This window comes from Gobius niger (assembly GCF_951799975.1).
Source record: "Gobius niger genome assembly, chromosome: 20".
In the NCBI taxonomy this organism is placed as follows: domain Eukaryota; kingdom Metazoa; phylum Chordata; class Actinopteri; order Gobiiformes; family Gobiidae; genus Gobius; species Gobius niger.
In genome coordinates, this window is record NC_136871.1 from 9,497,792 (window position 1) to 9,512,247 (window position 14,456).

At 42.1% G+C, this 14,456-nt stretch overlaps 1 protein-coding gene across 1 annotated transcript; it reads right to left on the bottom strand.

Moving 5' to 3' along the window:
* Window positions 1–412: 412 nt before the first annotated feature.
* On the bottom strand, window positions 413–12,885 carry LOC306980093 (SH3 and cysteine-rich domain-containing protein 3-like). The gene is made up of 13 exons (XM_079579333.1): window positions 12,881–12,885; window positions 12,573–12,614; window positions 12,403–12,481; window positions 7,689–7,845; window positions 6,463–6,560; window positions 6,279–6,360; window positions 5,934–6,031; window positions 4,667–4,733; window positions 4,500–4,549; window positions 4,263–4,366; window positions 4,129–4,180; window positions 683–820; window positions 413–522 (listed from the first exon to the last, which is right to left on the bottom strand). Exons 2-13 carry the CDS (start codon window positions 12,587–12,589, stop codon window positions 424–426), a joined length of 1,041 nt encoding a protein of 346 aa, XP_079435459.1. The 5' UTR covers window positions 12,590–12,614; window positions 12,881–12,885; the 3' UTR covers window positions 413–423.
* Window positions 12,886–14,456: the final 1,571 nt, after the last annotated feature.

Genomic DNA, 14,456 nt, shown 5'->3' on the forward strand with positions numbered 1-14,456 from the left:
AACATTTGTTGCGAGCCAAGTGGTTCTGATAAAATGTTAAGCACTGACCCCCTCGTGTTTCCGTTGCTTTTATAGAGTGTTAAATTCATTCTTAAATATCATCAGGACTGGAGAATTACACAGTCTAATGTTGTCGCAAACACAAGCTTAAGTATGACACATGTACTGTACATGTGCGTAGTATGTGTATATTTTAAACATTTTTAAACGTGAACTCAAGAGGTGTAGACTTTCAAAAGCACATACAAAAAAAAAAGACACAAGTGTAGAAGTCTTTGGGATTATAAACGCTTATGCTCTTGGCCTCAGAGAAAAAATGAGAAGCCTAAATAAAGTGTAAAGTACAGGACACGTTGAAGTACAAAGTGTTATTGCAGCACTGGGAATAGTGTTTGGAACAGGATACTGTAATGTCCATAGTGCTCAAATTTCCTGCAGCAGATTGGCTGGAAAGAAGCCAAGCTTTCGTCCCGTACTGACCTTCAGGTAACCGTTCACCTCATCACCTTTCTTCACCACAATCTGGACAAAAGACAAACACGCAAGAGTTTAAATGCAAAGTAAGGTTTGACTAAATTATTCTCGGTCACTTCTGCAAAGGCAGTTCACATTTTACAAAGGTATGATGCTAATTGTTTTCTACAATGTTCCACAATCATGCTTATAGGAGGTGTGTGTTGACCTGGTCCTTCTTCAGAGTGATTTGGCCCATCTCTCGGTTTCCCACAAAGGATCGCGTCACTTTGTAGACCCTCTCCCCCGATCGCACCCGGATGATGTAGTTTGCTGGAAGGAAGCCCGTCCTTTCCCCACTCTTGCCCTGAAGGAGCAGAGGAGATAGTAGTCAGATGGTCGGTCTACACTGATGCATATATAGCTGGACTATTGTAACATGTAGACGAGCAGGACAGGAGCTGAACGAAAAAAGCATAAAAACTTAAGGAGCATGGAGTTTATTACACATGTTTTGTATTAGGGCTAGACACATTTCGCATCCAGGTGGGTTTTCTGGTATCGGCAGCTGTTTAGGGTTAGGATTAGGTTTGGCTTTGGGGAAGAGTTAGGGTTGTGCTTGGGATTAGGGGGGTTAGATCCTTGGGGTTAGATCAGGGTTAGGGTTAGGGTTGTTTGAGGGTAGGGTTGGGATTGGTGTTGAAAATGGGGGTTAACGTTACCCTGCCTCTGACTTGAGGTTTAGTGTTAGAGTAATGGTTAGGGTTGAGGGTTGGGGTTAGGGTTATTCTTATGGTTGGGGTTAGGGTTATTCTTAGGGTTGGGGTCAGGGTTATTCTTAGGGTTGGGGTCAGGGTTATTCTTATGGTTGGGTTAGGGTTATTCTTATGGTTGGGGTTAGGGTCATTCTTATGGTTGGGTTAGGGTTATTCTTAGGGCTGGGGTTAGGGTTATTCTTAGGGTTGGGGCCAGGGCTATTCTTAGGGTTGGAGCCAGGGCTATTCTTATGGTTGGGTCAGGGTTATTCTTAGGGTTGGGGTCAGGGTTACTCTTAGGGTTGGGGCCAGGGCTATTCTTATGGTTGGGGTCAGGGTTATTCTTATGGTTGGGGTTAGGATTATTCTTATGGTTGGGGTTAGGGTCATTCTTATGGTTGGGTTAGGGTTATTCTTAGGGCTGGGGTTAGGGTTATTCTTAGGGTTGGGGCCAGGGCTATTCTTAGGGTTGGAGCCAGGGCTATTCTTATGGTTGGGTTAGGGTTGTTCTTAGGGTTGGGGTTAGGGTTATTCTTAGGGTTGGGGTCAGGGTTATTCTTATGGTCGGGGTCAGGGTTGTTCTTAGGGTTGGGGTCAGGGTTATTCTTATGGTTGGGTCAGGGTTACTCTTAGGGTTGGGGTCAGGGTTGTTCTTATGGTTGGGTTAGGGTTATTCTTAGGGTTGGGGTCAGGGTTTTTCTTAGGGTTGGGTCAGGGTTACTCGTAGGGTTGGGGTCAGGGTTTTTCTTAGGGTTGGGTCAGGGTTACTCTTAGGGTTGGGGTCAAGGTTATTCTTAGGGTTGGGGTCAGGGTTATTCTTATGGTCGGGGTCAGGGTTGTTCTTAGGGTTGGGGTCAGGGTTATTCTTATGGTTGGGTCAGGGTTACTCTTAGGGTTGGGGTCAGGGTTGTTCTTATGGTTGGGTTAGGGTTATTCTTAGGGTTGGGGTCAGGGTTTTTCTTAGGGTTGGGTCAGGGTTACTCTTAGGGTTGGGGTCAGGGTTGTTCTTAGGGTTGGGGTCAGGGTTATTCTTATGGTCGGGGTCAGGGTTGTTCTTAGGGTTGGGGTCAGGGTTATTCTTATGGTTGGGTCAGGGTTATTCTTAGGGTTGGGGTCAAGGTTATTCTTAGGGTTGGGTTAGGGTTATTCTTAGGGTTGGGGTCAAGGTTATTCTTAGGGTTGGGGTCAGGGCTATTCTTAGGGTTGGGTTAGGGTTATTCTTAGGGTTGGGGTCAGGGTTATTCTTATGGTCGGGGCTAGGGTTATTCTTATGGTCGGGGTTAGGGTTATTCTTAGGGTCAGGGTTAGGGTTATTCTTATGGTCGGGGTTAGGGTTATTCTTAGGGTCAGGGTTAGGGTTACCCTGCCTATGATTTGATTTTAGTGACCCCAACCCTTATTCTTAGGGTTGGGGTCAGGGTTTTTCTTAGGGTTGGGTCAGGGTTACTCTTAGGGTTGGGGTCAGGGTTGTTCTTATGGTTGGGTTAGGGTTATTCTTAGGGTTGGGGTCAGGGTTTTTCTTAGGGTTGGGTCAGGGTTACTCTTAGGGTTGGGGTCAGGGTTGTTCTTAGGGTTGGGGTCAGGGTTATTCTTATGGTCGGGGTCAGGGTTGTTCTTAGGGTTGGGGTCAGGGTTATTCTTATGGTTGGGTCAGGGTTACTCTTAGGGTTGGGGTCAGGGTTGTTCTTATGGTTGGGTTAGGGTTATTCTTAGGGTTGGGGTCAGGGTTTTTCTTAGGGCTGGGTCAGGGTTACTCTTAGGGTTGGGGTCAGGGTTGTTCTTAGGGTTGGGGTCAGGGTTATTCTTATGGTCGGGGTCAGGGTTGTTCTTAGGGTTGGGGTCAGGGTTATTCTTATGGTTGGGTCAGGGTTATTCTTAGGGTTGGGGTCAAGGTTATTCTTAGGGTTGGGTTAGGGTTATTCTTAGGGTTGGGGTCAAGGTTATTCTTAGGGTTGGGGTCAGGGCTATTCTTAGGGTTGGGTTAGGGTTATTCCTAGGGTTGGGGTCAGGGTTATTCTTATGGTCGGGGCTAGGGTTATTCTTATGGTCGGGGTTAGGGTTATTCTTAGGGTCAGGGTTAGGGTTATTCTTATGGTCGGGGTTAGGGTTATTCTTAGGGTCAGGGTTAGGGTTACCCTGCCTATGATTTGATTTTAGTGAATGGCTCTCATTATTCCTAAAATAAATTTTAAAAATGTTGGTTTACAATTCATCAAGCAGTGTATTAAAAATGTTTTTGCTTTCTTTATAGATACAGGTCTGTATTGATTCTGTGTATGCACCCTTGATTAAAGAACCTACCAAATGGAAATTGGAAAATTGGTAATTGAAGGTAATGCAATGCAGATTTTGAGATGTTTTTTTTCCTGTTAAAACTTGTCAATATAGTATACTGAAATTCTTTGTAAATGTCAAACATTTGAATGACAAAAGCTCCAATCCAAGGCCATCAGTGCTGCTCTTTCTGGGAGTGACAGACAGAGAAGTGTAGTTCTGGATCATTACAGGAATGCAGTGGCACTTAAAGCTCGTAAATACATGAAATCGAGATTTTTTGTTTGTTTGTTTGTTGGTTTTCAGGTACTTTTTAGTATATTGGACTAATACCTGGGTGGCAATCCTATATGCTACCTCTTGTGGCTGGATCATTCAATTAAAATGTTGCATTGTTTATAATTGCTGGATTGCAAGTTCTAGACTGTAATGGTGGGGCAGGAGCCAGTTTTTCCTCTTAACTGCATTACACTTTCACAAGTCATAGCTAAAAAGAAAATGTATGAATTACAAAAACTGATCATTAATATCAGTCCATGATATTTTACCTCTACATATTATGATAGGCCTTTAGAACGCTGTGATGTCACCTGCAACCCAGCAATACAGCTGAAAACTGAATAAAACCCTCAGGTTGAGAACTTACCCTCCACCATTCTTCATTGGAATCGTCGATTACTGTGATGCGGTCCCCAGGACTGAAACAATTGTGTCCAGAATAAGACAATTAGAAAACATCTGAGAAAGTTTCAAAGATCAAAAGATTTGAAATGGACTCACAAAACATCGAGGTCGTCCTTCTCTATGGCTTTAAAACGGTACAGAGCCAGGTAGTAATGAGACTGACTGAACACGCCAATCTTCCCTGGCTGCACTTTCTTGTTCTAAAAGAAAATCAAACAACTTATAAATGTCCTAAAGGGTAAATAATTACATAAAAAAGCAGTAAACTTCTTCTACAATCGACACAGCCTGAAGCTTAAGTGTTATTGTTAAAAATCTGATCTGCAGCATCACCTTCTCATCAGTAAGAGCTTTGTCTCCTCTCTTGTCTCCATCTGTATTTGCTACATAAGAGAAACAGTAAAATGAGGACGTTAAAACCTTTGACATTATTGTAATGTAGAGGAAGCAGAGTAGTAATGAGGGAGTACTTAACACAGAATACAGCAGCTCGAACTGACCTCCATCACCTCCCTCCTCCTCTGCTTTTGGTTGGTTATCTTCATCCTCCATCATCATCATCATCATCTGAGCCAAACAGACATAATGCTAATCATAACCTGGGTCCAGTGATGTCATCTGAAGAGCATGCACGTGTACTGTATCTTAACAAAATTATTATAGTAAATCACGAATCGTTGAATTCAGTGGATTGTGTCTGGAGATTCTTGTTAATTGGCTGAGCTGTCTGCATATTTTTGGGCACCCTGCAGAATAAATACCTCACAACGTAACCCCACCTGTGAAAAAGCTGATGGTAAAAAGCAAACGGTTTCAACAAATGAGTAATGAATCGAACCAAAGCTCAACATCCACGATGGACGACCTCAGGAGGTGGTTTTCTGCTGGTCTCCACAGTCTCCTGAGCTGAACATCATTGAAGATCAGTGGATAAAACTCCAAAGAGCAGTGTGTGACAGACAGCCCAGAAATCTCTTTGTTCTGCAAGACTTTTGTAAGGAAGAAAGGGCTAAAATCTCTCTAAATAGAACCGAAAGACTCTTGACTGCCTAGAAAAGCGTTTAAAGCTGCCATATTCACGGCCACGAGGCATTCATTCTGCAGGTGCCCAAACTTTTTCTCTGGCCTTTTTTACATTAATATTGTTTTAAAAATGTAAATGATGAAAATAATGAAATAATAATGCCTTCTCTTTTTGTTTTCTTTTTTATATGTTATAGGAATGGTTGTTGTTGTTGTTGAGTAATTTTATGCACACTTCTCCTTAGAGTTTTGGGGGGATTGGTATATATAGGTGTTTTTTTTTTGCCTTTGCCTTTGCTGACTTGGATATTGAGACTTGGCCATGACATCCACCACGTCAAAAGGGTTTGTAACCTACAGAGACAGATTGTTGAAATATTCAAGTGGGCGGCACGGTGGCACAGCGGTTAGCGCTCGTGCTTCACAACTAGAAGGTCCCGGGTTAAATCCCTGGCCAGACGGGGCCTTTCTGTGTGGAGTTTGCATGTTCTCCCTGTGTCTGCGTAGGTTTCCTCCAGGTACTCCGGTTTCCCCTACAACCAAAAACATGTACAATAGGCCATAATGAATGTAGTTAGTGGTGGTCAGAGGGGCCGATGGCACAGACAGGTAGCCTCGGTTTCATCAGTCTACCCCAAGGGCAGCTGTGGCTATAATTTGCAGCTTATCACCACTGAGGTGGGACTGGATAATGACCACAGCGCTTTGAGAAACTTGGTAATACAGGAACAAATGTCCACTTACATTCTTCTTGTCTTCTGAGCCTTTCTTTCTTTCCTTGTTGGCCATTATCACCCCAATACGCAGCGTCTCAAACACTGGATCTGTGCGGTTGGACTGTGCTGATAAGATGCACAAAGAGAAGTAAGATAACTGAACTGTATACAGTATCTCAAAGTAGGCTTGTAATCCCACTGTGGAGGTTTAATGTTGCGACATCCAGAACATGTGAACTGTAGTGCTGTATTTAATGGATAGCTACAGTCACCCGTGATGACATTGAGGCTTGTTCTCTTTATTGTGTGAAAAGCAACGCTGTGCGGGTTTAAAGCTCTATTCGCTGTAGATGGATGTTTGATTTGGACTTACAAAACGGCAGCAGCTGTGAGACAGTGGCGTTCTGCTGGCTGCTGTACAGAGGAGAGCTGTAGGCCCGTCTGAACCCGGGGGGCTGTAGGACACAAAGCGCACACGCACAGATAAATGGACTTTCCGCTGAGACGTCATTCTGCTTTTCTATCTCTGAAAAACAGCCTCGCAAGACGACACTCACAATTTTGCCAAAACATCTCTGGAACTCCACGTAGGACTGACACTGGTGATGGATGCTGGTTTTGCAGTTCTTACATCGCAAAGCAAACTTGTTGTTCACTGAAAAGGAAAAAGACACATACAGACAGGGGAACAGAGTAAATCACATACTCAATGAGCCGAATGTCCATCTCGGGTCGCCCGTTGCATTATGGGTAATGGAATTTCTTTTGGCTACCAAACAATATTGATAGTTAGTGTAAAGCAATGAAGAAAGCTCTAATTTGGACCGTTTTAACCGCTGGACAGTTCATAATTTAAAGTCTTTTTGACGTCGCCGTGGAGCTTGTTAAGCTTAAGCTTGTTAGCATAAAGTCTATTTTTTACAACCAGGGCTGCGAACGGAGATGGACAGAAACTGTAAGAAGTGAACGGCCGTTCATATGTAGAGATGCTTCAAAAGTGACGATCAGTCCTTGTTCACATAGTTGGAATAAGAATATGTGAGAAAAACATTTCTGACCCTTGAAGGCGACTGTTGGACAAAGTCCAGGGTCTGAAACTGTGGCGTCATGTCGCTGATATTCAGTACATTTAAACTGGAATGAGAAATAAAAATATAGAATTTTTGTCAATAAGGAGGTGGACAGTAAACAAAATCTTTTTTTTAACTATTGTGACCAGAGAGATCCACGTACACATACAGGCCATCTACATTTACTTTATTAGTATTTTTTTTACGAGTGATCTGATGCTGTACAACATAGCTAATCGACAGACGGAAATTTACCCACTGTATCTAACATCAACACTGTTCTGAAACTTTGATTCCAAGACAAATTTAAGTGATTTAATCCCAGGTCTTGTCATCCCCCTGTCCGCTATGGTCCGCTCCTTCCTACGGAGCCGCCGTCCTGACTTTTCCCTCATTTTCAAGATATTGACAACATCAATATTGGCAAGAAATGTCACTTGAGATTTATAGTCTTTAAACCAATGCCCGTAAATTTTATAATTCACGGTTATGGCTCAATATACGTCAGTGTTCACAATCCGCTACCTGAACTCGCTCACACATTTCAATGGCGGAGTGGTTTTGTTTGGTAGCCGAAATTAGGAGCCTGATTGACCCACGCATGCGCAGTTGAGATGGGCATTCGGCTTATTACAGGCTTACAATTCTAAAAATGTCCATGAGATTAAATATTAACACAACATATTGGTGTAGAAAGAGTAGCATGCTCTTACAGACGATCATTCGCGCGCAGACGTCGCAGAACTTGGGCTTTTTGCAGTAGTGGTCCTTGAACTTGTGCGGTTTGTCGTTGACTGGTTTGACGGGCTCCGTGGGCGGCGGCTCTTCCTTCTCCTCCTCCTCCACCTCTTCATCGTAGATAAAGTACACCTGCAGATGGGACAGGACAGAGGTGAGCAAAGACAGCAGGGAAGTCATGGGCCTCGACTGATGCATCGACAGTCACAAAGAAGCTCAAATGAATGGAATTATTGTGAGTCCTCTACTTATTCAAATCAAGTGATCGTAAGACTTTTGCGTCAAGCACATGGTTGGCACATCGAGCTTGAAAGGTTCTATAAATACCGAAAGCCTGTTGAGTCATTCTGTTCTTAAGAGTTGTTCGCACCAGCCACAACACTCTGGACATGACTAAGAATACAGTGTGAGGTTTAATATAGGGACCGTTTCTGCCTGTGTCTGGAATACGAGTTTCACACCATTGAAAATGCTTATGTGGCTAAGTATGGATAAGGAATAGACACAAACTAACGCTTTAGATTAACCTGTTACCTGCCATTTTAGGGTTAGGATTAGAGTTGTTTTCTCCAATCATGTAAATCTAAGTCTCAAAGAATATTGACTGGAGAGTTTACAGCCTATATGCCAGTGTGATACCTAATTTCAAAGCCAAGATGTTAAGGTGTGCTTTATTGTCTCCGTATGGAAATTTGTCCTCTGCACTTGACCCGTCCTTCGATGCCGTCGGGGCAACCATTGATGCACCCGTGGAGGACCCATCTCCAGATGTGGAGCCAGGCTGATGGTTAGAACCACCTGGCTGAGGGTGGGGGAGGGGTGGGGGTGAGGAAGCGGACAGACAAGGACGGTCATGCTTTTGGGTACCTCGGAGTGTCAACGTAATGACAACATATGATCATACCCCCTTCATTTAGTTCTGTTTTACTTATTCATCCAATCACGCAACCCTCCATCCCCATATGTACCACATTTGTCTCTTCTATTGTGTCCTGTGTCTTCCTATGTACATGCACCTTATATCTTATATACCCATCAATGTGTACCTGTGTATAACCTATCACTTAAAAAAAAAATTTTAAATGAACCACAGGGATGGAGGGTTCTAGCCTGGTGAGACCAGCAGTGTTAATTTTGACAACATATTTTAATTTAGTTTTAGTCTTAGTCTTTTGACGAAAATGTAATTCGATTTTAGTCTAGTTTTAGTCGAGTAAATTTAGTCGACTAAATTTAAGACGAATTTAGTCGACTTTGCATTGATAATATTCATTATAATCATATTTAATCTTGTTCCTCTGTTTCATGGAGCTGCTCCACATGAACAAAGCTTAGCTGATCCTTTGGCAGAGAACTTACATGATCTGAGGCTCTTTCAGACTGTCAATAGAAGTTTGGATGATTTTAGTCTCTCCCTTTCATTTTTATTTAGTCTTATTTTAGTCGACTAAAATATCTGTACATTTCAGTCATAGTTTTAGTCTTATAAAAAACTTTTAATTTAGTTTTAGTCCAATTTTTGTCGTCAAAAATATCACTTTGACTAAAATTAAGACTAAATATTTTAGTCGACGAAATTAACACTGGAGACCAGAATGACACCCCTCTGTATTTTTTTGTTTTTTATTTCGTTGGCGGCATCAGAAAACTCAAACGAGTCTGTGCAATCAGATTTGTTTATTTGCAGTCACTTGTTGTTCGTGAGCAGTGTCATTCACGGGATGCAGAAGTCCCTCAATAACAATCTACGAACACTGCACAAGAAAGAGACCTTTTTTTGTAATCTGCAGTAAATGATCAAAAACACATCGACAGAAGGTGAGTTTTGTGATTCGTAGTCCTGTGCAAATAGTAACGCAAAACCGCTTATAACTCGCTGATCGTTTACTCCACTTCCTGTTTGCGTAGGTATACCGCTGTGGAAATCGAGCTGATGCCACGGTCACCAGATTCAAACTCTGGTAAAGCGGTGAGTGGTTTCCAGGCAGGATTCACCTATTGTACATGTTTTTAGGGGTAGGGGAAACCGGAGTACCCAGAGGAAACCTACGCAGACACGGTGAGAACATGCAAACTCCACACAGAAAGGCCCCGTCCAGTGCTTAATCTGATCCCCTGTTTGAGGGAACGCATTCCCCCAATTTTCAGTTCTTCAGAGTAAAGGATCCGGGAAGTATTTAGGAGGATCCGGCAAAGAATTGATCTGATATAATGGTGTTTAATGAGAGTGTTTTGGCCTGTTCCCCAAATCCATCACATCAGACCAAAAGGGTTCCTGAAAATACATACTTACAAATAGAGGTGGGAATTGGGAAAACTCCAGGTGGGAATCGAACTCGGGACCTTCTTGCTGTGAAGCACAAGTGCTAACCGCTGCGCAACCGTGCAACTACTGTGCAACACCAGACATTATTCTCCATTGTGTGTAACATATGACGCTTACATTGAAATATTTAATTTATCTCATACACACTTATAACCCATAGCAATTGACAGTTTACAATGTTATAAAATTGCTATTGCTAAGTTGCTTTAACATTATTTACCCTTCATACATAAACTAAATAAACATGCATATACTGGAGACCTTTGTTTACTTCAGATAAATCTAGTGTAGAAACTGTTAAAATAAATCAGTAAACAAATGAGCACACATTACTGACATGACCCCTGAATTGTAATGTACAGCTGCTGATAGAAAAGTGTCCTGACTGAAATAGCAGTCACGCAGCTGAACAGTAAAGGTGGACATAAATATACTGTGGGACAGAGGTATAGACAGCGGCTGACAGACTGCAGCCAGGATTATCTATGGCCCCGGGATTTACGCTACAATAACTGCTAACACCAGAGACACTTCACACATTACAGCACCACTGTGTAACTCTATTCAGCTGACGGGAGGTGTCGGGAAATTTCCACTTGATTCTAGACTTTATCAGAGCTGTTACTGGGTGTGATTAATATCTACCTTTGATACAGACTGCAAAATCTTCAGATCTGTCAAAAATGTCAATATAGCGTTACATGCGTTACAGTCACACTGCAGAACATTCCCAGCTACATATTGCTATGTCACAACAACTAAACTGATGCAAAATGTCTGACACACAAACAAACACACCATCGAGACCAATGAGCAGCTATACCAACAATATGATTTTTGTAGTGGGGGGAGGACCTTATGTTTTGGCTCTCGTCAAAGCAACGCATTGACATCTCCATGACGATGAGCTGTCCCGCCCCCAATACAGTTTGGAGTTAAGTCTTTGCAGGAGTATATTTCACCAAAGTAAGACTCGTAATGAAACAAATGCTTGTATTTTTGCTAAACATCAAGTTAAATTATACGCAGTATAGATACAGACGGCATCTCTAGAGTCGGCCATATATGGTCATGTTTGAAAACAGTTAAGGGGGGGAAACAATTTGGAGAAAAATCTAAAATTTCTCTAATTGTTCAAAAAGTACTTTAACAAATGCCAAATTACGTATATAGTTTTCTACTAAATAAAGATAAAAAGACATGGAGAGAAGCAAAGTGGTTCAACAGCCCATAAATACATAAATAACAAAGAAATCTAACTTGATGCTACATGTTAGCATCGGGCTAATGCTAACGCTAGCTACAACTGCCGTTTTTTTACTTATACTGAACAATTTGCTGTGAGAAAATATCCATATGGGCCCGATTTACACTTGACTTTATTTCTGTGTGATAAATAAGTTCATATTCCATTAGAAAATGGCTAAAAAGAGTGGAAAATTGTAGCCTGGCTAACACCAGACAAAAATCACAAGTGATTTTTAGTCTGGGGACCACCAATTCATTTTCTCGTAGGAGAGCTGTGGTTTACGATCGCCCATAGCCGTTTATTGGGCGCTGCGAATGTCTATCAGGCGTCTGTACGTAGCCACAGCCAATCGCATCATCGTATCCGATGACGTATGACGTACCGGCTGTAAACTTTTGAGCTAAACTATTTAGAACACGGCCTAAAGCTTGATCGATAAATAGCGTAGCGTCTGCTGATGTCATGTTTGATCCGTAAATAAACTTTTTTTTTTTAATCCGTAAATAAACTACAAGCTTCCGTATATCGAATAGCGCGTCATTGTCTTGCCGTCCCTCCTCGTTCTGTGATTGGTTCCCAAATCCATGCAAAAATTTCAGCCATGGTCCCCAGGCTGTTGTGCAGTTCCAAATGATTCGATCCCACACAGCAGTCTGGTGTTAGCCAGGTTAGGAAGATTGTGTTTCACTAAAGATTGTATTTTCCCCTCGGCGAAGCCACGCCCCCTTCTATGACGAGATGCCGTCTGTATCTATTGCATTTAAGTAGTACAGTTTCTTCCAAATACTACTGTTTTGCACTAAGTAACATTTAGCTTCCCCTGGAGTCTGTCTGGCCATCCCGGAGGCAATGTGGAGGTCAAATGAGTTCAAAAACTTATGCATGCAAACTTACCAGAATGATTGTCATTTCTCATTTCAAGTTAGGCTTAAACATGATTGAATAAACCAGAACTAACCCCGCGGTAAATAAAGATGTCTGAAAATGTACAAAAAACTGCATAGATGTTGGAAACACTGTACAATGAATCCAAACTCAAATAACTCTATATCCACAAAAGGGAGGTGGTAGTTTTTGAGGTGTTGATAGCAAACAACAATACATTGTGGCTCACCGTGTTGTCTTCTTCTTTCACCACATTGTCAGGGAGGGGCGGGTTGTCGTGAAAATCGACGGAGTCCTTGTCATCCAACCTGTTGCCATAAAAATCAATCACGATTTTGGTTGTATTTGTTTTCCACTCTCGTTTTTTTGCTTGCAAAAGATTTTTTAAAAAAAACTTACGAGTCATAATTTGCCATGATGCTCCTCGCAATTCTGATCTTTCTATTAACGCATAAAGCATCATGTGAGAAACATCACCACAAACACAGAGGTTTTTTACGAATGGGCAAAAAATAAGTGAATAAGTTACAAGTTGTGCTACCTCAAAATCACCAAAAAACATAAACAAATATAAATTCATTGGCTAACTACTACTTTAGCAGTGTCATTTGTTGTGTATAGGCCTACTGCACATTTAACTGGACTTTTTCTTTTTTTCAGGCAAAGAAAAAGCTAAGTGAAAAGTGTGTTCACCCTCTTGCACTGACCGTGATCCCGGAGAGCCTCTTCTTCTCTCTCTCCACTCGACTCCAATCTTTTTTCCGGGGCAGTTAGTGTTTTCGCAGCCAGTGTCGCAAGGCGGTCCTTTAAACCATGGTTTTCCCAAATGGGACCCCAACAGGTGGGTGCCGGGGATGAGTAATGCAGAGAAGGCCAGTCAAGCCCAGGCCTGACGCGTGTGCATGTGTGGTGGGTGGAGGCCGGCCCATGTGACTGCCCCGGGACAGCTGAAGACCCCAAATGCATTAAAGCTTCCCAAACAGCGGTGAGGAGGTGGTTCGAAGATTCTGTTTGTGTAGCGTCATTATGTAGAAAAGCGCAAATGGACATGTCATGCTTTTGGGTAGCTCAGCATTGACTGTAAAGAGTGTGAATTTGCCTGGAGTGCCCTCTGCAGGCAGTTTTGGTAATGGCACATTAGTGAAAACAAGCTTTCACTTTCAACCAGTGTCATGCTGGCAAATAAGATTGGTTTATATGTACAGTGGGAGGAAAAAGTGAGTACACTGTGTGGAATTTCTCACATTTCTGCCTAAATTGGTTAGGGATGCACCAATACCAGGATCAGGTATCGGGCCAACACCAAATACTCGTACTCATTAATGAGATCCCGATACCGGCCAGCGCACCTACGGGACCTCTCAGCTGAGGAGAGAAAATAGCAACAAACTGGATATTTCTTTAGTGGAAATACAATATTCCACATAGAGCTGACTTTATTACAGAATTACAATCCCTAAATCAGAGTCTGTGCTGGATTTAACCAGAGATAAATGTTGTTAGTGCTGCAGCGTGGAGTCTGCAGTGTTTACAAGATACAGGCTAATGTGGCTAACTAGCCGCTAACTCACGGCTTACAGTTTTGGTGATTCTTTATGCCCAGGGGCTTATTCATCTGAAAAACTAACTTTTCAAAAACTTTTTCAAAAACTACTTTAACAAATGCTGAATTATGAATATATGTTTCTACTAAATAAAGATACAAAGACATGGGGAGGAGCAAAGTGGTTCAACAGCCCATAAATACATAAATAACGGAGAATGCTAACATAATGCTACATGTTAGCATCGGACTAATGCTAACGGTTAGCTAGCGCTAGCTACAACTGCCGTTTTTTCACTTCTACTGAACGATCTGCTGTGAGAAAATATCTATATAGGCCCGATTTACACTTGACTTTATTTGTATATGATAAATGTGTTCATATTCCACCAGAAAATGGCTAAAAAGAGTGGACAATTATGTGTCTCTAAAGACTCTATTTTCCCCCTCGGCGAAGCCATGCCCTCTTCTGTGACGAGATGCCGTCTGTATCTATCTCGTCATAGCAGGGGGCGTGGCTTCGCCGAGGGGGAAAATAGAATCTATAAGGAAACACAATTTTTCACTCTTTTTAGACATTTTCTGGTGGAATATGAACCTATTTATCAAACAAATAAAGTCAAGTGTAAATCGGGCCCATATGGATATTTTCTCACAGCAGATTGTTCTGTAGAAGTGAAAAAACAGCAGTTGTAGCTATCGCTAGCAAGCCGTTAGCATTAGCCCGATGCTAACATGTA

Excerpts from the sequence above, each read along its gene's own strand:
- LOC306980093 (XM_079579333.1), bottom strand. Across the intron at positions 7,846-12,402 it reads TGAAAGAAGAAGACAACACG|GTGTACTTTATCTACGATGA; the intron begins GTGAGCCACAAT and ends TCCCATCTGCAG. Across the intron at positions 6,361-6,462 it reads AGAGATGTTTTGGCAAAATT|CCCCCCGGGTTCAGACGGGC; the intron begins GTGAGTGTCGTC and ends TGTGTCCTACAG.